The sequence below is a fragment of the Pristis pectinata genome, chromosome 1, assembly GCF_009764475.1.
Source record: "Pristis pectinata isolate sPriPec2 chromosome 1, sPriPec2.1.pri, whole genome shotgun sequence".
Taxonomy (NCBI): Eukaryota; Metazoa; Chordata; class Chondrichthyes; order Rhinopristiformes; family Pristidae; genus Pristis; species Pristis pectinata.
This window is the reverse complement of record NC_067405.1, coordinates 149,541,873-149,563,383: the sequence shown is the minus strand read 5'-3', so window position 1 is coordinate 149,563,383 and position 21,511 is coordinate 149,541,873. Positions and strand designations below refer to the sequence as shown.

Sequence of the window (21,511 nt, the reverse complement as noted above, 5' to 3'; positions counted from 1 at the left end):
ATTAATGTTCGGGAAGGGAATCTGCAGTTCTTTCCTAGTTAGGTCTGCATGTCTCCAACCGTTGTGGTTGACCTCTGTCCTAGATCAAGCCAATCAAATTAAGGGCATTTAGGAGAGAATGCCAGCGATGTCTGCATCCCATAATCAGCTTATGAACACATCAGCCTTCTGCTAGCATTTGGTCAATTCATTCAAAGAAATTCAGCCCATGAGGTCACAGTTACATTTATTTATTAATCCTGTAACATAGCGTGGAGCATTGAAATACACAAAATACTTAGCAGATGTTAGTGGAAGTAATAATTGTTACAAAGTCAGTTGAAGTAATTTCTTGAAAGCCAGCAAATAGCCCACCGCACTGATTTAAGTTGATAATGCTTCATGTCCAAGGGTTAATTCCTACTAAGATTCTGTTTGTAACTGACAGACCTTTATTTGGCCAGGCTGACTGATGCATTGCAAGTTTAATTTCTCTTACCATAGATACAATGTAGTTTTAGCATAAGTTTCAACAGATTGACCTTTGGATTTGGGGGCTTGATTGGGTTGTCTTGCCTTCCTTGAGACAGTTAATATCTGCCATGCGATAAATCAGAATTGTAAGCTCCCATTTAACTGTGATCTCCCTGCATTTGTGCCTCTCCTTCATTACTTCATGTTGGAGCTGATAATTGCAATTAAAGTTGACTCAAACTTCCCATCAGGACAGAGTGGGGTGCCGCTGGGATGTTGCATGCGGAATGGCTCTGGACAGAATGTTGCTGAATGAAGGGATTAGGGAGTGTGGGATTTAACAGTTTCACAAGAAAACTACATCAGAACATTCAGGGGATCACAGAATTGTTACGGCACAGAAGGAGACCAATCAGCTCACCTGCTCAATGCTGGAAACTGGATGGAAGGTCTTTCTGTAAAATTCTTTAAATTGTAAACATGGATCATTTGTTGAGAAAAGAATACTTGTCAAAGCAATGCAACTAGAGTGCCCCATGTTTCCCTTATGGGCAACTTCAAACAAGTTGCATGTGGCAACTGGATTTTACAGAATCTGAACCAGTCTCTTTAGGTGACAGTGGAAGTATAGATGTTACACTTGGGTCAGAGGAGTTTGAGCCACCTCAGATTTGGACAAACACTTCCTCAATGTACTTTATGATGATTGTACAAGATGTCCCTTTTTATATTGCCTAAACTGTTCTCCACCCACCTACCTTCCCTAGTTCTTTTGATGTGTGGGCCATGTACTTCTTCAGACACATAGACTTCTTTGGTAATTGGCTACATTTTTTGGACAACTTATCAATCAATTCCCATCGGATTGATTCCCCCACCCCCTCATCTGCTAATCATCTCCACTTGAATATCCTGGCACTTGATAAAACCAGGGCAAATGCAGAATTCAAGAATAAGTGGTAATGGAAACACAGACACAGCAATACTGAGAAATGTAGCTAAAGCAGAAATCAATTCTTTAAAAAATTGGACCTCAGAAGGAATTTCTATTTTTTTTGATGATGAAAAGAAAAGTATTTAATGAAGAAATGTGAAGTTATTGAGACCAAGGTTAGACTGGAAGGACTTGGAGACATTCACCTCACTGACACCCTCTTAACTTCATCTGGTGAAGGGTTTACTTTGTTTAGATGCTGTAGGAAGGGAAAATGAGCAGTGATAGGGAAAAGGACAATGAGGCAGCTGGTGAAATGAACAAGCAGGGAATTGGTGCTAGAAGAGAATATTATGATCATCAAATCAAATTGGCAGCAACAAGAGAGGCAATTTATCTGAAACTGTACAGATTAAAACATTAATACATAATCTAATAACATCACAGGATGCCAGGCCTCATTTATATATTTGGTCAGAGAGAGAGGAAATGGCTTCAGGCACATTGTTTTCCTTGTACTGCAGGGAATTTGACAGGAGCTTCTTTCAACAGAGTTCCAGCTCCATGTGCAGCAGATGACTTTCTGGGCACTTGGAAACATGCAGCATTCTCTGGAACATGCTGGCTGATGACATTCTCAACCAGGTAGCGATTGCAGGCAGAGTTATAGAACAAAGCAATTGGAATTGGAAACCAAACTCCTCACAATAAAAGCCAGAGTTAAAAAAAACTCCACAGTCTCTAATCTCTGTCCAGAATCAGCAAATGTCTGTGGCATTAGTAGGACCTCCAGTAAAAGAGAAACGTGCACCAGTCACATTCTGCTACAGCACAGTTTTCCACACCAGGTACCAGTAGTAACAAAACTCAGTCCATTGCAGATCCTGCTTTTGTCTCATGCTGAGGACTTTCCAACACCGGTTCAAAGTTTTGCATTCGACCAGAGCTTTCAGATTTGTTGTCATCAGCACGACTTTCCATGGTTCCATAAGTCTGATGTGCAGGGGATGCAACAGGTGTGAGACCCAATTCAGGATCTTGGAGAACAGCCGCAACAAACACCTGGAAATAAGAGCAAGTGGTCACCACAGGAGTCAACGTGTCATACCGCACGGAAACAGACCATTCGGCCCAACTGGTCCATTGACTAAGATCCCCATCTAAACTAGTCCCATTTGCCCGCATTTGGCCTATATCCCTCTAAACCTTTCCTATCCATGTACCCGTCCAACTGTCTTAATGTTGTTAATGTACCTGCCTCAACCACTTCCTCTGGCAGCTCATTCCATATACTGACCACTCTCTGGGTGAAAAAGTTGTCCTCAGGTTCCTATAAAATCTCTCCCCTATCACCTTAAAACTATGCCCTCCAGTTTTTGATTCCCCAACTCTGCAAAAAAGACTGTGTGCATTGACCGTATCTATGCCCCTCATGATTTCATACACCTCCATAAGATCACCTCTCATTTTCCTACCGTCCAATGAAAAAAGTCCCAAACTGCTCAACCTCTCTCCATAACTCAGTCCCACAAGACCCGGCAACATCCTCATAAATCTCCTCTTTACAGCTTAAAGGCATCTTTCCTATAGCAGAGTGACCAAAACCGAACACAGTATTCCAAATGCTGCCTCACCAACAGCTTGTACATAACATCCCAACTTCTATACTCAGCCCTGACCGATGAAGGCCAGCAGGCCAAAAGCCTCTCTACCTGCGACACCACTGTTCTACAACACCCCCAGAGCCCCATTGTTCACTGTGAAAATCCTGCCCTTATTTGTCTTCCCAATATGCAGCACCTCGCACTTATCCAAATTAAATCCCTTTCCCATTGCTCAGGCCATGTACCCAGCTGATCAAGATCCCTCTGTAAATCCTGATAATCATCTTCACTGTCCATGACACCAGCTATTTCAGCGTCATCTGCAAACTTACTAACCATGCCTTGTATATTCACATCCAAATCATTGAAATAGATGACAAATAGCAATGGGCCCAGCACCAACCCCTGGGGAACACCACTCGTCACAGGCCACCAGTCTGAGAAACAACCTTCCACCTCACCTTCTGCTTCCTACCATCAAGCCAATTCTGTATCCAATTAGCCAGATCTCCCTGAATCCCATGTGATGGGAACCAGAGTGTTAGGTCAGATGATGAGCAGTTGGTGTAAAGATAAATGCAATGTGCAGACAGACTGTGAGGAAGGATAGGCAGTGGAGAGGGCATAAATGCAGTCAGTTAGATAGGTTGAAATGTCTTTAATGCAAGGTATTAAGAATAAGGCTGATGAACTTAGAGCACGGATCAGTACATGGAATTATAATGGTGTGGCCATTACAGCAACTTGGCTGTCACAAGGGCAGGAGTGGCTGCTTGATGTTCCGGGGTTTAGATGTTTCAAAAGGGACAGGGAGGGTAAAAGGTGGGGGGGGTTGGTATTGTTAATCAGGGATAGAATCACAGCTGTAGAAAGGGAGGACGCCGTGGAGGGATCATACACTGAGTCAGTGTGTGTGGAAGTCAGAAACAGGAAGAGAGTGATCACTCTATTGGGAGTATTCTACAGACCCCCCAAGAGCCATGGGTTACTGAGGAGCAGATAATTAAGCAGATTTTGGAAAGGTGCAAAAATAACAGGGTTGTTGTCGTGTGAGACTTCAACTTCCCTAATATTGATTGGCACCTCCTTAGTGCAAAAGGTTTAAATGGGGCAAAATTTGTTAGGAGTGTCCAGGAAGGATTCCTGACACAGTGTGTAGACAGGCCGACTAGACGAGAGGCCATTCTGGATCTAGTACTAGGCAATGAACCTGGTCAGGTGACTGACCTCTTGGTGGGTGAATATTTTGAAGATAGTGACCACAAGTCCCTGACCTTTTGCATAGCCATGGACAAGGAGAGGAGCAGACGATATGGGAAATTTTTTTTAATTGGGGGAGGGCTAATTATGACGGTATTCGGCAGCAACTTGGTAGTGTTAATTGGGAACAGATGTTCTCAGGGAAATGCACAGCAGAAATGTGGAGGCTGTTTAGAGACCACTTGCATGGGGTTCAAGATGGGTTTGTCCCTCTGAGAGAGGGAAAGGATGGTAGAACATAGAACAGTATAGCACAGAAACAGGCCCTTTGGCCCACAATGTTGTGCCAAACTAAATTAGTAATCAAATGCCCAACTGAACCAATCCCTTCTGCCGCCACAATGTCCATATCCTTCCATTTCCCACACATTTGTGTGCCTATCTAAGAGCCTCTTGAACGCCCCTATCATACCTGCCTCCACCACCATCCCAGGCAGTACATTCCAGGCACCCACCACTCTGTGTAAAAAAACTTGCACCACTCATCTCCTTTGAACTTATCCCCTTAAAATGCATGCCCTCTGGTATTAGACATTTCAACCCTGGGAAAAAGATACCAGCTGTCTATCTATGCCTCTCATAATCTTATAAACCTCTGTCAGGTCTCCCCTCGACCTCCGCCGCTCCAGAGAAAAGAACCCAAGTTTGTCCAACTGCTCCTTATAGCACATGCCCTCTAATCCAGGCAGCATTCTGGGAAACCTCTTCTACACCCTCTCTAAAGCCTCAATATCCTTCCTGTAATGGGGCGACCAGAACTGAACGCAATACTCCAGATGTGACCTAACTAGAGTTTTATAAAGCTGCAGCATAACCTCCTGATTCTTGAACTCAATGCCTTGACTAATAAAGGCAAGCATGCCATATGCCTTCTTTATCGCCCCTATCAACCTATGTAGCCACCCTATGTGTCTACTGGATCCTAACTTTTGCATCATAATCAACAATAGGACAAGCAGTCTCCAGAACATTGCCAACTTGTCAAACATCTATTCTAATACAAGGCAACAAGCAATCTGCTCAAGGAACTCAGTGGATTGAGCAGCACCTGTGGGGGAAAAGGAACCGTCGACGTTTCGGGTCGAAACCCTGCATATCAGAACTCATGAAATGTTTCGACCTGTGACATCGACAATACCTTTCCCCCCACAGATGCTGCTCAACCCACTGAGTTCCTCCAGCAGATGATTGTTGCTCCAAATTCCAGCAGCCTCTTGTGTCTCCATCTATTCTAATAGGCAGACACTGCAATATCCACAGGTGAAAGGTCATTGGGAACACACTCACTCACAATTACATTTACTGCTCAAGGTGTCTATCGAATTCACCTTGTATTTTGGGTAGGATGAGCACACCAATTCTACAGCAGAGGAGGGACCAACTGATGGTTTGGGTTAAATGACTGAATTATGTGTTGTGTGCCTCCTAGTGGTGATTCGGCAAACTCAGTGAACACAATAAACTGGGTAAGAATTCCAACCCCCACCTACTTAATGCTCCATTCAGATTCCGGAAAATCCGACACCTGTGGTCGAGGGTAATATTCAAACTCGCCCTCTTCAGGGTGAAGGAACCGTGGTTGACAAGAGAGTTGAAACATTTAGTCAAGAGGAAGAAGAAAGCATACTTAAGGGTTAGGAAGCAAAAATCAGGCAGGGATCTTGAGAGTTATAAGGTAGCCAGGAAGAAGCTTAAGGAGGGACTTAGAAGAGCTAGAAAGGGACATGAGAAGGCCTTGGTGAGTAGGGTTAAGGTAAACCCCAAGGCATTCCACACATAGGTGAGGAACAGAAGGATAACTAGAGCGAGAGTAGGACCGCTCAGGGACAAAGAGGGAAACGTGCCAGGAGGCAGAGGAGGAAGGGGAGGTCCTTAATGAATACTTTGCTTCAGTTTTCACTAGGGAGGGGGATTTTGATGAATGTGAGGTCAGCGTAGAACAGTCTAATGTGCTGGAGCATGTTGAGGTTAAGAAAGAGGCAGTGTTGGAGCTTCTGAAAAATATTAGGATAGGTAAGTCCCCAGGACCAGACAGGATATATCCTAGGTTACTATGGGAAGTAAGGGAAGAGATTGCTGCAGCGTTAACAATGATCTTTGCATCCTCCTTGGCCACAGGAGTGGTACCAGAGGATTGGAGGATGGCAAATGCTGTTCCCTCATTCAAGAAAGGTAATAGGGCTAATCCTGGAAATTAGAGACCAGTGAGTCTTATGTCAGTGGTAGGCAAGCTATTGGAGAGGATTCTTAGGGACAGGATTTATGACCATTTAGAGAAGCATAGTCTGATTAGGGATAGTCAGCATGGCTTTGTGAGGGGCAGGTCATGCTTCACAAGCCGAATTGAGTTTTTTGAGGTGACAACAAAACAAATTGATGAAGATAGAGCGGTGGATGTGGTGCATATGGATTTTAGTAAGGCATTTGATAAGGTTTCCCATGGTAGGCTCATCCAGAAAGTCATGGGATCCATGACTGTGTGGATTTGGAATTGGCTTGCCCACAGAAGGCAGAGGGTGGTGGTAGATGGAGAGTATTCTGCCTGGAGATCGGTGAATAGTGGTGTTCCACAGGGATCTGTTCTGGGACCACTGCTCTTTGTGATTTTTATAAATGACTTGGATGAGGAAGTGGGGGGATGGGTTAGTAAGTTTGCAGATGACACGAAGGTTGGAAGGGTTGTGGATAGTGTAGATTGCTGTAGGTTACAACGGGACATAGATAGGATAGAGAGCTGGGTGGAGAAGTGACAGATGGCGTTCATTCCGGAAAAGTGTGAATTGGAGAGTATTGAATATGAGGAGAGGCTTAACTGGATTGGAAAATATTGAATATGAGGAGAGGCTTAAGGTGCTAGGGCTTTATTCACGGGAAAGGAGGAGGATGAGAGGAGACATGATAGAGGTATATAAAATATTGAGAGGAATAGATAGAGTAGACAGTCAGCGCCTCCTTCCCAGGGCACCAATGCTCAAGACGAGAGGTCATGGCTTTAAGGTTATGGGTGGGACGTTCAGGGGAGATGTCAGAGGGAGGTTTTTCACCCAAAGAGTGGTTGGTGCATGGAATGCACTGCCTGGGGTGGTGGTGGAGGCAGATACATTGAACAGGTTCAAGAGCTTGTTGGATAGGCATATGGAGGAACGTGAGATAGAGGGATATGCGGGAGGAAGGGGTTAGGTAGTGTGAGGGTGGTCTGTTGGACGGCACGACACGGTGGGCCGAAGGGCCTGTTTTGTGCTGTATGGTTCTATGGTTCTATGGATACACTTTGCAAGAATGAACTTGAAGGCAGAATACAAGGTTAATGGCAGGATTCTTAGCAGTATGGAGGAAAAGACATGTTTAACAAGTCTGAGATTTCAGCTCCCTATGTGGACGAGACTGGGGACTGTGGGAAGGATGAGCAACCTAACCATGGCACCATGGTTCAGGATGCTATTCAAGAGGGGGGAAGAGAAGAGAAATGTAGCTGTAACTGGAGCTATAGTCAGTGGAATAGGTACTGTTCTCTGTCAGCAGGATCGAGATTCCCAATGTGTTGCCTGTCTGATGCCCAGATTCAGGACATCTCATCTGGCCTGTGGAGGAATTTGGAGTGGGAGGGGAAAGATTCAGTTGTCTTGATCCATGTGGGTACCAATGATGTAGGTAGAACAAGGAAAGAGGTTCTGCTGAAGGAATATGAGCAACTGGGGTCTGAATTAAAGATCAAAATCAAAAAGGTAATAATCTCTGGATTGCTACCTGAACCATATGCAAATTGGCACAGGGTCGACAAGATTAAAGAGGTAAACATGTGGCTCAAAGATTGGTGTGGGAGAAGTGGGTTTGAATTCATAGGTCATTTGGCACCAGTACTGGGGAAGGAGGGAGCTATTCCAATGGGATGGGCTCCACCTGAACCATGCTGGGACCAGAGTCCTGGTGAATCATATAACTAGGGCTGTGGATGGGGCTTTAAACTAAACAGTGGCAGTGGTGGGGTGGGTTCAACGGCATGGAAAATTGAGGAAAGGTTAAAGAAAAGGAGAGCACAGGAGAGGTTATTAAGGTCTCCAGAATAAAATATAGGATAGAGTTGACAGAGGGTTAGGAACCCAACTTCACGCAACACAGGGACGAACTTGGGGCGGTTGTATTTCAATGCGCACAGTATACATAACAAAGTAAAATAAGGTTAGAGTGCAAAACGAAAATCGCTGAGAAATGGCAAATGGAGTTTTAGTCGGATAAGTGCGAGGTGCTGCATTTTGGGAAATCAAATCCAGGTCAGACTTTCACACTGAACGGCAGGGCCCTGTGGAGTGTTGTAGAGCAATTCTGCACGGATACAGGCCCTTCGGCCCAACCGGTTCATGCCAACCACGGTGCCCACCCGGTGCATATCCCTCCAAGCCCCACCCCTCCATGTACCTAAACAAGTGCAGCTTAAATGATACTATTGTACCTGCCTCAGCCACTTCCTCTGGCAGCTCGTTCCATATACCCACCAGCCTCTGCGTGTGAAAAAGTTGCCCCTTTTAAATCTTTCCCCTCTCACCCTAAACCCATGCCCCCAAGTTTTGTACTGCTCTACCCTGGGGAAAAGACTGTTAACCTACTCTGGGGAGATCTGATAGAGATTTATAAGATTATGAGAGGCATAGAGAGTAGATATCTTTTCCCCAGGGTTGAAGTGTCTAATACCAGAGGGCATGCATTTAAGGTGATAGGGGGTAAGTTCAAAGGAGGTGTGCGTGGCAAGTTTTTTTTTACACAAAGGGTGGTAGGTGCCTGGAATGCGCTGCCTGGGGTGGTGATGGAGGCAGATACAATAGGGACATTCAAGAAGCTCTTAGATGGGCACATGAATGTGAGGGAAGTGGTAGAATATGGTGCAGGCAGAAGGGATTAGTTCAGTTGGGCATTTTATTACTAATGTAATTGGTTTGGCACAACATTGTGGGCCGAAGGGCCTGTTCCTGTGCTGTACTGTTCCATGTTCTAGGATAAACTAGGCCGAAGTCAGCACAGTTTCATTAATGGGAAATCTTACCCGACAAATGTGTTAGAATTCTTTGAGGAAGTAACAAGCAGGTTAGACAAAGGAGAGTCAGTGGACGTTATTCACTTGGATTTTCAGAAGGCCTTTCACAAGGTGCTGCATATGAGGCTGCTAAACAAGATAGGAGCCCATGGCGTTAGAGGCAAGGTACTCGTATGGATAGAAGATTAGCTGACTGGCAGAAGGCAGAGAGTGGGGGTAAAGGGGTCTTTTACAGGATGGCTGCTGGTGACCAGTGGAGTTCTGCAGGGTCAGTGTTGGGACCACAGCTTTTCACTTTATATGTTAATGGTCTGGGTGAAGGAACTGATGGCATTGTGGCTAAGTTTGCAGACGATACCAAGATAGGAGGAGGGGTCGGGTAGTGCTGCAGAGGCAGGGAGTCTGCAGAAGGACTTGGACAGGTTGGGACAGTGGGCAACGAAGTGGCGGATGGAATACAGCGTGGGGAAGTGTGGGGTTATGCTCTCTGGTAGGAAGAATAAAGGTGCAGATTATTTTCTAACTGGGGAGTGAATTCAGAAATTAGAGGGGCAAAGGGACTTGGGAGTCCTAGTGCAGGACTCCCTAAAGGTTAACTTGCAGATTGAGTCGGTAGTAAGCAAGGCAAATGCAATGTTAGCATTCATTTCGAGAGGACTAGAACATAAAAGCAAGGATGTAATGCTGAGGCTTTACAACGCATTGGTCAGACATTTGGAGTATTGTGAGCAGTTTTGGGGCCCCATATCTAAGGAAGGATGTGCTGGCATTGGAGAGGGTCCAGAGGAGGTTTATGAGAATGATCCCGGGAATGAAAGGCTTAACGTATGAGGAGTATTTGATGTCTCTGGGCCTGTACTCACTGGAGTTTAGAAGGATGAGGGAGGATCTCATTGAAACCTACCGGATACTGAAAGGCCTGGATAGAGTGGACGTGGAGAGGATGTTTCCATCAGTGGGAGAGTCCAGGATCCGAGGGCACAGCCTCAGAATAAAGGGACGTCCTTTAGAACTGAGATGAGGAGGAATTTCTTCAGCCAGAAGGTGGTGAATCCTTGGAATTTGTTGCCACACCCAGCTGTGGAGGCCAAGTCATTGGTTATATTTAAGAAAGATTCAGGTTCTTGATTGGTGAGGGGATTGAAGAAAAATCAGCCATGACTGAATGGTGGAGCAGACCTGATGGACTGAATGGCCTAATTCTGCTCCTGTATCTCATGGTCTTGTATGGGAGGAAAGCCCTATGGTCGCAGAGAGAACATGCAAATGCCACTCAGACACCTCTGGAGGTCAGGATTGAAGCCAGGTCACTGGGGTTGAGGCAGTGGCTCTACGAGATGGACTGTACTCTCTGGAGTTTAGAAGAATAAGTGGAGATTTCATCTGGCAAGGTGGTACTAGTATTCTCAACCTCTCATACAGAAAACCTACCATCCCTGGAGGAATGGATGTTAAAAAAAAAATGGAGGGTTATGGGCTGTGTAGGAGGGACAGGTTCGATTGATCATGGGTTAGGTTTATATAGATCGGCAAACATTGTGGGCCAAAGGGCCTGTACCATAGAACCATAGAAAAATACAGCACAATACAGGCCCTTCGGCCCACCATGTTGTGCCAACCTTCTAACCACAACTAAGACTATCTAACCCCTTCCTCCCACATATCGCTCTATCTTAAATTCCTCCATATGCTTATCTAACAGTCTCTTGAACTTGACCAACGTATCAGCCTCCACCACCACCCCAGGCAGCGCATTCCATGCACCAACCAATCTCTAGGTGAAAAACCTCCCTCTGATATCTCCCTTGAACTTCCCACCCATTACCTTAAAGCTATGTCCTCTTGTATTGAGCATTGGTGCCCTCGGAAAGAGGTGCTGGCTGTCCACTCTATCTATTCCTCTCAATATTTTATATACCTCTATCATGTCTCCCCTCATCCTCCTTCTCGCCAAAGAGTAAAGCACTAGCTCCTTTAGTCTCTCCTCATAATCCATACTCTCTAATCCAGGCAGCATCCTGGTAAATCTCCTCTGCACCCTTTCCAACACTTCCACATCCTTCCTATAATGAGGCAACCAGAACTGGACACAGTACTCTAAGTGTCTAACCAGAGTTTTGTAAAGCTGCATCATTACTTCGCGGATCTTTAACTCGATCCCACGACTTATAAAAGCTAACATCCTTATGAGTGCTATGCTTATGAGTGCTAAGCGACAGTGGGTATAGGAACAGAATGAGGAGGAGGTTAAATGCGTGGCTGAGGGATTGGAGTAAGGAGCAGGGATTCAGATTTCTGGATCACTGGGGCCTCTTTTGGGGCAGGTATGACCTGTTCAAAGAGGACAGGTTGCACTTGGCTCCCAGGGGAACAAATATCCTGGCGAGGAGGTTTGCTAAGGCTACTGGGGAGGGTTTAAACTAGAATTGTTGGGGGGTGGGATCTGAACTGGAGAGACTGGGAAAGAGGTGTTTGGCTCTCAAATAGTGAAAGCTAGTAGTAGGTACAATAGGCAGGTGCTAGAGAAGGGACGTGCTCAGACAGGTTTGAGATTTGTCTATTTTAATGCAAGGTATTGTGAGCAAGGCGGATGAGCTTAGAGCTTGGATCAATACTTGGGGATATGATGTGGTGGCCATTACGGACACTTGGATGGCTCAGGGACTGGAATGGTTGCTTCAACTGCCGGATTTTAGATGTTTCAGAAAGGTATGGTTCTATAGGAAAGGGTTAGATAGTGTGAGGGTGGTTTGATGGACGGCACAACATGGTGGGCTGAAGGGCCTGTTTTGTGCTGTATGGTTCTATGGTTCTATGGACAGGGAGGGATGTAAAAGAGGTGGGGGAGTGGCACTGTTGATCAGAGATAGCGTCACAGCTGTGGAAAAGGTGGACGTTGTGGAGGGACCGTCTACGGAGTCTCTGAGGGTGGAGGTTAGGAACAGGAAGGGGTCAATAACCTTACTGGGTGTTTTTTAAAGGCCACCGAATAGTAACAGGGATATTGAGGAGCAGATAGGGAAGCAGATCCTAGAAAGGTGTGAGAATAACAGAGTTGTTGTGATGGGGGATTTTAATTTCCCAAACATCGATTGGCATCTCCAGACAGTGAGGGGTTTAGATGGGGTGGAGTTTGTTAGGAGTGTTCAGGAAGAATTCTTGACACAGTATGTAGATAAGCCTACAAGAGGAGAGGCTGTGCTTGATTTGGTATTGGAAAATGAACCTGGTCAGGTGTCAGATCTCTCAGTGGGTGAACATTTTGGTGATAGTGATCATAATTCTATCTCCTTTACGTTAGCACTGGAGAGAGATGGGAACAGACAGACTAGAAAGGCGTTTACTTGAAGTAAAGGGAAATATGAGACTATTAGGCAGGAAATTGGAAGATTAAATTGGGAACAGATGTTCTCAGGGAAAAGTACAGAAGAAATGTGGCAAATATTCAGGGGATATTTGTGTGGAGTTCTGCATAGGCATGTTCCAGTGAGACAGGGGAGACACGAGAGGATACAGGAACCATGGTGTACAAAGGCTATAATAAATCTAGTCAAAAGGAAAAGAAAAGCTTACAAAAGGTACAGAGAGCTAGGTAATGTTAGAGATCTGGACGAGTATAAGGCTAGTGGGAAGGAGCTTAAGAAGGAGATTAGGAGAGCCAGAAGGGGGCATGAGAAGGCCTTGGCGGGCAGGATCAAGGAAAACCCCAAGGCACTCTACAAGTATGTGACGAGCAAGAGGATGAGATGCGAAAGGATAGGGCCTATCAAGTGCAGCAGTGGGAAAGTGTGTATGGATCCGGAAGAAATAGCGGAGGTACTTAATCAATACTTTATGTCAGTATTCACCACGGTAAAAGATCTGGGGGATTGTAGTGGGGACATGCAGTGGGCTGAAACGCTTGAGCATGTGGATATTAGAAAAGAGGATGTGCTGAAACTTTTGGAAAGCATCAAGTTGGATAAGTCACCGGGACCGGGTGAGATGTACCCCAGGCTGCTGTGGGAGGAGATTGCGGAGCCTCTGACGATGATCTTTGCATCTTCAATGGAGACAGGAGAGGTTCCGGAAGATTCGACGGTTGCAGATGTTGTTCCCTTATTCAAGAAGGGGAGTAGGGATAGCCCAGGAAATTATAGACCAGTGAGTCTTACCTCAGTGGTTGGTAAGCTGATGGAGAAGATCCTGAGAGGCAGGATTTATGAACATTTGGAGAGGTATAATGTGATTAGGAATAGTCAGCATGGCTTTGTCAAGGGCAGGTCCTGCCTTACGAGCCTGATTAAATTTTTTCAGGATGTGACTAAACACATCGATGAAGTGAGAGCAGTAGATGTAGTGTATATGGATTTCAGCAAAGCTTTTGATAAGGTACCCCATGCAAGGCTCATTGAGAAAGTAAGGAGGCATGGGATCCAACGGGGCATTGCAGTGTGGATCCAGAACTGGCTGGCCCACAGAAGGCAAAGAGTGGTTGTTGAGGGGTTGTATTCTGTGCGGAGGTTGGTGACCAGTGGTGTACCTCAGGGATCTGTACTGGGACCCTTGCTCTTTGTGATTCTTATAAACGACCTGGATGAGGAAGTGGAGGGATGGGTTAGTGAGTTTGCGGATGACACGAAGGTTGGGGGTGTTGTGGATAGTTTGGAGGGCTGTCAGAGCTTACAGAGGGACATAGATAGGATGCAAAGTTGGGCTGAGAAGTGACAGATGTAGTTCAACCCAGATAAGTGTGAAGTGGTTCATTTTCGTAGATCAAATATGATGGCAGAATATAGCCTTAATGGTAGGACTCTTGGCAGTGTGGAGGATCAGAGGGATCTCAAAGCGGCTGTGCAGGTTGACTCTGTGGTTAAGAAGGCATATGGTGTATTGTCCTTCATCAATCGAGGAATTGAATTTAGGAGCCGAGAGGTATGTTAGCAGCTATATAGTCCCTGGTCAGACCCCACTTGGAGTACTGTACTCAGTTCTGATCACCTCACTACAGGAAGGATGTAGAAGTCATAGAGAGGGTGCAGAGGAGATTTACTAGGGTGCTGCCTGGAATGTGGAGCATGCCTTATGGAAGTAGGTTGAGGGAACTCGGCCTTTTCTCCTTGGAGCGACGGAGGATGAGGGGGGACCTGATAGAGGTATATAAGATGATGAGAGGTATTGATCGGGTAGATAGTCAGAGGATTTTCCCCAGGGCTGAAATGGTGGCCACAAGAGGACATAGGTTTAAGGTGCTGGGGAGTAGGTAGGGAGATGTCAGGGGTAAGTTTAAGGTGCTGGGGAGTAGGTAGGGAGATGTCAGGGGTAAGTTTTTTACTCAGAGAGTGGTGAGTGCGTGCAATGGGCTGCTGGAAATGGTGGTGGACGCGGATACGGTAGGATCTTCTAAGGGACTGTTGGAAAGGTACACGGAGCCTAAGTAATTTCTAGGGTAGGGACATGTTCGGCACAGCTTTATGGGCTGAAGGGCCTGAACTGTGCTGTAGTTTTTCCATGTTCTACATTCTATCCCATAAGTTTTCTTAACTATCCTATCTACCTGTGAGGCAACTTTCAGTGATCTGTGGATATGAACCCCCAGATCCCTCTGCTCCTCCACACTGCCCAGAATCCTGCCATTAACCTTGTACTCCACCTTGGAGTTAGTCCTTCCAAAGTGTACCACCTCACACTTCTCCAGATTGAACTCCATCTGCCACTTCTCAGCCCAGCTCTGCATCCTATCAATATCCCTCTGTAAGCTTCGACAGCCCTCCACACTATCCACAACACCACCGATCTTTGTGTCGTCTGCAAACTTGCTAACCCACCCTTCCACCCCCTCAACTAAGTCATTAATAAATATCACAAAAAGTAAAGGTTCCAGAACCGATCCCTGTAGGACACAACTAGTCACAGCCCTCCAATCCAAATGCACTCCCTCCACCACAAACCTCTGCTTTCTACAGGCAAGCCAATTCTGAATCCACACGGCCAAGCCTTCCTGGATCCCATGCCCTCTGACCTTCTGAAGAAGCCTACCACATGGAACCTTGTCAAATGCCTTACTAAAATGCATGTAGACCACATCTACTACGCTACCCTCATCAATCTTCCTGGTCACCTCCTCAAAGAGCCCTATCAGGCTTGTGAGGCAAGATCTTCCCTTCACAAATCCATGCTGGCTGTCCCTAATCAGTCCATGATTCTCTAAATGATCATAGATCCTATCTCTTAAAATCGTTTCTAACAGCTTACCCACCACAGACGTAAGGCTCACAGGTCTGTAGTTCCCTGGACTATCCCTACTACCTATTTTTGAATAAGGGGACAACATTTGCCACCCTCCCATCCTCTGGTACCATTCCCGTGGACAACAAGGACTCAAAGATCCTAGCCAACGGTTCAGCAATCTCTTCCCTCACCCAGTGGAGCAGCCTTGGGAATATTCCGTCAGGCCCCAGGGACTTATCTGTCCTAATATTTTCTAACAGCTCCAACGTATCCTCTCTCTCTTGATATCTACATGCTCTAGAACATTACCCTTACCAACACTGTCCTCAACATCATCAAGACCCCTCTCCTTGGTGAATACTGAAGAGAAGTATTCATTGAGAACCTCACCCACTTCCACAGCTTCCAGGCACATCTTCCCACCTTTGTCTTTAATCAGACCTACCTTTACTCTAGCCATCCTTCTGCTCCTCATGTACGAGAAAAAAGCCCTGGAATTCTCCTTAACCCTACTTGCCAAAGCCTTTTCATGTCCCCTTCTTGCTCTCCTCAGCCCCTTCTTAAGTTCCTTCCTTGCTACTCTATATTCCTCACGAGCCCTATCTGATCCTTGCTGCTTACACCTTATGTATGCTGCCTTCTTCTTCCTAACTAGTTGTTCCACCTCCCTTGTTGCCCACGGTTCCTTCACCCTACCATTCCTTCTCTGCCTCACTGGGACAAATTTACCCCTAACATCCTGCAAGAGATCCCTGAACATCGACCACATCTCCATAGTACATTTCCCTTCAAAAATGTCATCCCAATTTACACTCTCCATAGAACCATACAGCACAAAACAGGCCCTTCGGCCCACCATGTTGTGCCATCCATCAAACCACCCTCACACTACCTAACCCTTTCCTCCCACATATCCCCCCATCCCACACTCCTCCATATGTCTATCCAACAAGCTCTTGAACCTGTTCAATGTATCTGCCTCCACCACCACCCCAGGCAGTGCATTCCATGCACCAACCACTCTCTGGGTGAAAAACCTCTCCCTGACATCTACCCTGAACCTCCCACCCATAACTTTAAAGCCATGCCCTCTCATCTTGAGCATAGGTGCCCTGGGAAGGAGGCACTGACTGTCTACTCTATCTATTCCTCTCAATATTTTATATACCTCTATCATGTCTCCTCTCATCCTCCTCCTTTCCAGTGAATAAAGCCCTAGCACCTTAAGCCTCTCCTCATATTCAATACCCTCCAATCCAGGCAGCATCCTGGTAAATCTCCTCTGCACCCTCTCCAATGCCTCCAAATCCTTCCTATAATGAGGCGACCAGAACTGAACACAGTACTCTAAATGTGGCCTAACTAGAGTTTTGTAAAGCTGCATCATCACCTCGCGGCTCTTAAACTCAATCCCGCGATTTATGAAAGCCAATATCCCATTGGCCTTCTTAACTGCTCTTTCCACCTGTGAGGCAACTTTCAATGAACTGTGAATATGAACCCCCAGATCCCTCTGCTCCTCCACACTGCCAAGTACCTTGCCATTCACCCAGTACTCTGCCCTGGAGTTTGTCCTTCCAAAGTGTACCACCTCACACTTCTCCGAATTGAACTCCATCTGCCACTTGTCAGCCCAGTTCTGCATCCTATCAATATCCCTCTGTAAGCTCCGACAGCCCTCCACACTATCCACAACACTGCCTATCTTAGTTGCCTGGCACCTGGGAGGCAACATACCATCCGGGATTCATGCTCACTGCCACAGAACCTCCTATCTGTTTCCCTGACTATCGAGTCCCCTATCACTACTGCCCTCCTCTTCTCCTCCCTTCCCTTCTGATCAGCAGGACTGGTCCCAGTGCCAGAGACCTGGCTACTGCTGCTTGATCCCTGCAGCTTCCAAAGCAGAAAACCTGTTACTGAGGGGAACAGCCTCCGGGGTCCTCTGCTCTGTCTGCCTGTTCGTTTTCTTTTTCCTTTTCCCTCCCCTGACAGTCACCCTTCTATCTACTTCCTGGACTCCAGAAGTACCTGCTCTTGTTCAAAAAAGGTAATAGGGATAGGCCAGGGAATTATAGACCAGTGAGTCTCACGTCTGTGGTGGGTAAGCTGTTAGAAAGGATTCTAAGGGATAGGATCTATGAACACCTCGAGAATCATGGACTGATTAGGGACAGCCAGCATGGCTTTGTGAAGGGAAGATCTTGCCTCACAAGCCTGATAGAGTTCTTTGAGGAGGTGACCAGGAAGATTGATGAGGGCAGTGCGGTGGATGTGGTTTACATGGATTTTAGTAAGGCGTTTGATAAGGTTCCTCATGGTAGGCTTCTTCAGAAGGTCAGAGGCTGAGGGATCCAAGGAAGCTTGGCTGTGTGGATTAGGAATTGGCTTGCATGTAGAAAGCAGAGGGTTGTGGTGGAAGGAGTGCCCTCGGATTGGAAGGCAGTGACTAGTGGTGTCCCGCAGATATCGGTTCTGGGACCTCTACTTTTTGTGATATTTATAGATAACTTAGATGAGGGGGTGGAGGGCTGGGTTAGTAAGTTTGCGGACGACACTAAGATAGGCAGTGTTGTGGATAGTGTGGAGGGCCGTCGGAGCTTACAGAGGGATATTGATAGGATGCAGAGCTGGGCTGACAAGTGGCAGATGGAGTTCAATCCGGAGAAGTGTGAGGTGATACACTTTGGAAGGACAAACTCCAGGGCAGAGTACTGGGTAAATGGCAAGGTACTTGGCAGTGTGGAGGAGCAGAGGGATCTGGGGGTTCATATTCACAGTTCATTGAAAGTTGCCTCACAGGTGGAAAGAGCAGTTAAGAAGGCCAATGGGATGTTGGCTTTCATAAATCGCGGGATTGAGTTTAAGAGCCGCGAGGTGATGATGCAGCTTTACAAAACTCTAGTTAGGCCACACTTAGGGTACTGTGTTCAGTTTTGGTTGCCTCATTATAAGAAGGATGTGGAGGCGTTGGAGAGGGTGTAGAGGAAATTTACCAGGATGCTGCCTGGATTGGAGGGTATTGAATATGAGGAGAGGCTTAAGGTGCTAGGGCTTTATTCACTGGAAAGGAGGAGGATGAGAGGAGACATGATAGAGGACATGATAGAAAATATTGAGAGGAATAGATAGACAGTCAGCGCCTCCTTCCCAGGGCACCAATGCTCAAGACGAGAGGTCATGGCTTTAAGGTTATGGGTGGGAGGTTCAGGGGAGATGTCAGAAGGAGGTTTTTCACCCAGAGAGTGGTTGGTGCATGGAATGCACTGCCTGGGGTGGTGGTGGAGGCAGATACATTGAACAGGTTCAAGAGCTTGTTGGATAGGCATATGGAGGAACGTGAGATAAGAGGGATATGCGGGAGGAAGGGGTTAGGTAGTGTGAGGGTGGTCTGATGGACGGCACGACACGGTGGGCTGAAGGGCCTGTTTTGTGCTGTATGGTTCTATGGTTCTATGGTTCTAAGGGAGGGTGACTGTCTCCCACTGCACAGCATCTACATAACTCTCTCCCTCCCTGATGCTTCGCAGTGTTTAAAGCTGCGACTCCAGCTCATCAATTCTGAGCCGAAGTTCCTCCAGCCTCAAGCACTTACTGCAGACGTGCTCATCGTGTGCCACAGCAAGGTCCACGAGCTCCCACATCAGGCAGCTGCAGCACACCACCATGTCCTCCATCTGAACTAATTCTTTCCCTACCTAGTTTTTTCCTACTTAAAAATTTATAACAGATAACAGGTATCTGTACTGTGCTGTTCCGTTCTATGTTCTACGACTCTGCTCACTCCTATTATTGCTTTCACGATGTCTGTTATTACATCCATCATTATAGGTCCCAGCATTTTCCCTACCACTGATGTTAGTTTAACAGATCGGTATCATCCAGAACAACCAGCCACCATGAAAACACATCTTTAGAAATCAGAGCAAGTGAATCCACAGAACCCTTGAATTCTGAGCAAGGAGTTATCACAGAAAGCAAACTGCAAGTGGCCACCGAAAGGAGCGAAAGGGTTGAAGGTGTCATCTGTAGGGAGAGAAGATTGATGTTTCAGTTCATCAGAAACCTCAGCCGTTTCTCTTTCCATGGATGCTGCTGAGAGGTTTTTGTAACTGCATTGTCTGTTTTGGGATCTGGTTATAGGCAGGTGGATGCCGTGGCCCTGCCCAGTGTAGCCGGCTGAAAATGGAGCCTTAATTGTCGTGGATAGAACATAGAACATAGAACAATTACAGCACAATTCAGGCCCTTCGACCCACAAAGCTGTGCCGAACATGTCCCTAACCTAGAAATTACTAGGCTTACCCATAGCCCTCTATTTTACTCAGCTCTATATACCTATCTAACAGTCTCTTGAAAGACCCTATTGTATCAGTCTCCATCACCATTGCCGGCAGCCCATTCCACGCACTCACCACTCTCTGAGTAAAAAACTTACCCCTGACATCTCCTCTATGTCTACTCCTCAGCACCTTAAACCTATGTCCTCTTGTGGCCATCAATTCAGCCCTGGGGAAAAGCCTCTATCTACCCTATCAATACCTCTCATCATCTTATACACCTCAGTCAGGTCCCCCCTCATCCTCCATCTCTCCAAGGAGAAAAGGCCGAGTTCCCTCAACCTGCTTTCATAAGGCATGTTCCGCATCCCAGGCAGCATCCTTGTAAATCTCCTCTGCACCCTCTCTATGGCTTCCACGTCTTTCCTGTAGTGAGGCGACCAGAACAGCACAATACTACTGTCTGACCAGGGACCTCTGTAGCTGCAACAATACCTCACGGCTCCTAAATTCAACTCCACGACTGATGAAGGACAATACACCATATGCCTTCTTAACCACAGAGTCAACCTGCGCAGCCGCTTTGAGCGTCCTATGGACTCGGACCCCAAGATCCCTCTGATCCTTCACACTGCCAAGGGTCTTACCATTAAGACTATATTCCACCAACATATTTGACCTACCAAAATGAACCACTTCACACTTATCTGGGTTGAATTGCATCTGCCACTTCTCAGCCCAACTCTGCATCCTATCTATGTCCCTCTGTAACCTCTGACAATCCTCCAAACTATCCACAACACCCCCAACCTTCGTGTCATCTGCAAACATACTAACCCACCCCTCCACTTCCTCATCCAGGCCATTTATAAAAATCACAAATAGTAAGGGTCCCAGTACAGATCCCTGAGGTACACCACTGGTCACTGACTTCCACTCAGAATACAACCCCTCAACAACCACTCTTTGCCTTCTGTGGGCCAGCCAGTTCTGGATCCACACTGCAATGTCCCCTTGGATCCCATGTCTCCTCATCTTCTCCATAAGCCTCTCATGGGGTACCTTATCAAACGCCTTGCAGAAATCCATATACACTACATCTACTGCTCTCCCTTCATCGATGTGCTTAGTCACATCCTCAAAAAAATTTAATCAGGCTCGTAAGGCAGGACCTGCCCTTGACAAAGCCATGCTGACTATTCCTAATCATATTATACCTCTCCAAATGTTCATAAATCCTGCCTCTCAGGATCTTCTCCATCAGCTTACCAACCACTGAGGTAAGACTCACTGGTCTATAATTTCCTGGGCTATCCCTACTGCCCTTCTTGAATAAGGGAACAACATCTGCAACCCTCAAATCTTCTGGAACCTCTCCAGTCTCCATTGACGACACAAAGGTCATTGTCAGAGGTTCCGCAATCTCCTCCCTTACCTCCCACAGCAACCTGGGGTACAGCTCATCCAGTCCCGGCGACTTATCTAATTTGATGCTTTCCAAAAGTTTCAGCACATCCTCTTTTCTAATATCTACACGCTCAAACTTTTCAGGCCACTGCAAGTCCCCACTACAATCCCCCAGATCTTTTCCGTGGTGAATACTTGCGTAAAGTATTCATTAAGTACCTCCGCTATTTCTTCCGGATCCATACACACTTTCCCACTGCTGCACTTGATAGGTCCAATCCTTTCGCATTTCATCCTCTTACTCTTCACATACTTGTAGAATGCCTTGGGGTTT

The 21,511-nt window shown here is 46.4% G+C and overlaps 1 protein-coding gene across 3 annotated transcripts in view; it reads right to left on the bottom strand.

The window, feature by feature from the left end:
• Positions 1–259: 259 nt before the first annotated feature.
• tmem63c (transmembrane protein 63C) overlaps positions 260–21,511 on the bottom strand; it is a 191,297-nt gene continuing 170,045 nt past the window's right edge. For all 3 annotated transcript variants that reach the window (XM_052030866.1, XM_052030877.1, XM_052030855.1), the window contains exon 24: positions 260–2,449. In XM_052030866.1, coding sequence (XP_051886826.1) covers positions 2,255–2,449 — 195 coding nt within the window. In that variant the 3' untranslated portion in view covers positions 260–2,254. The remainder of the gene's footprint in view (positions 2,450–21,511) is intronic.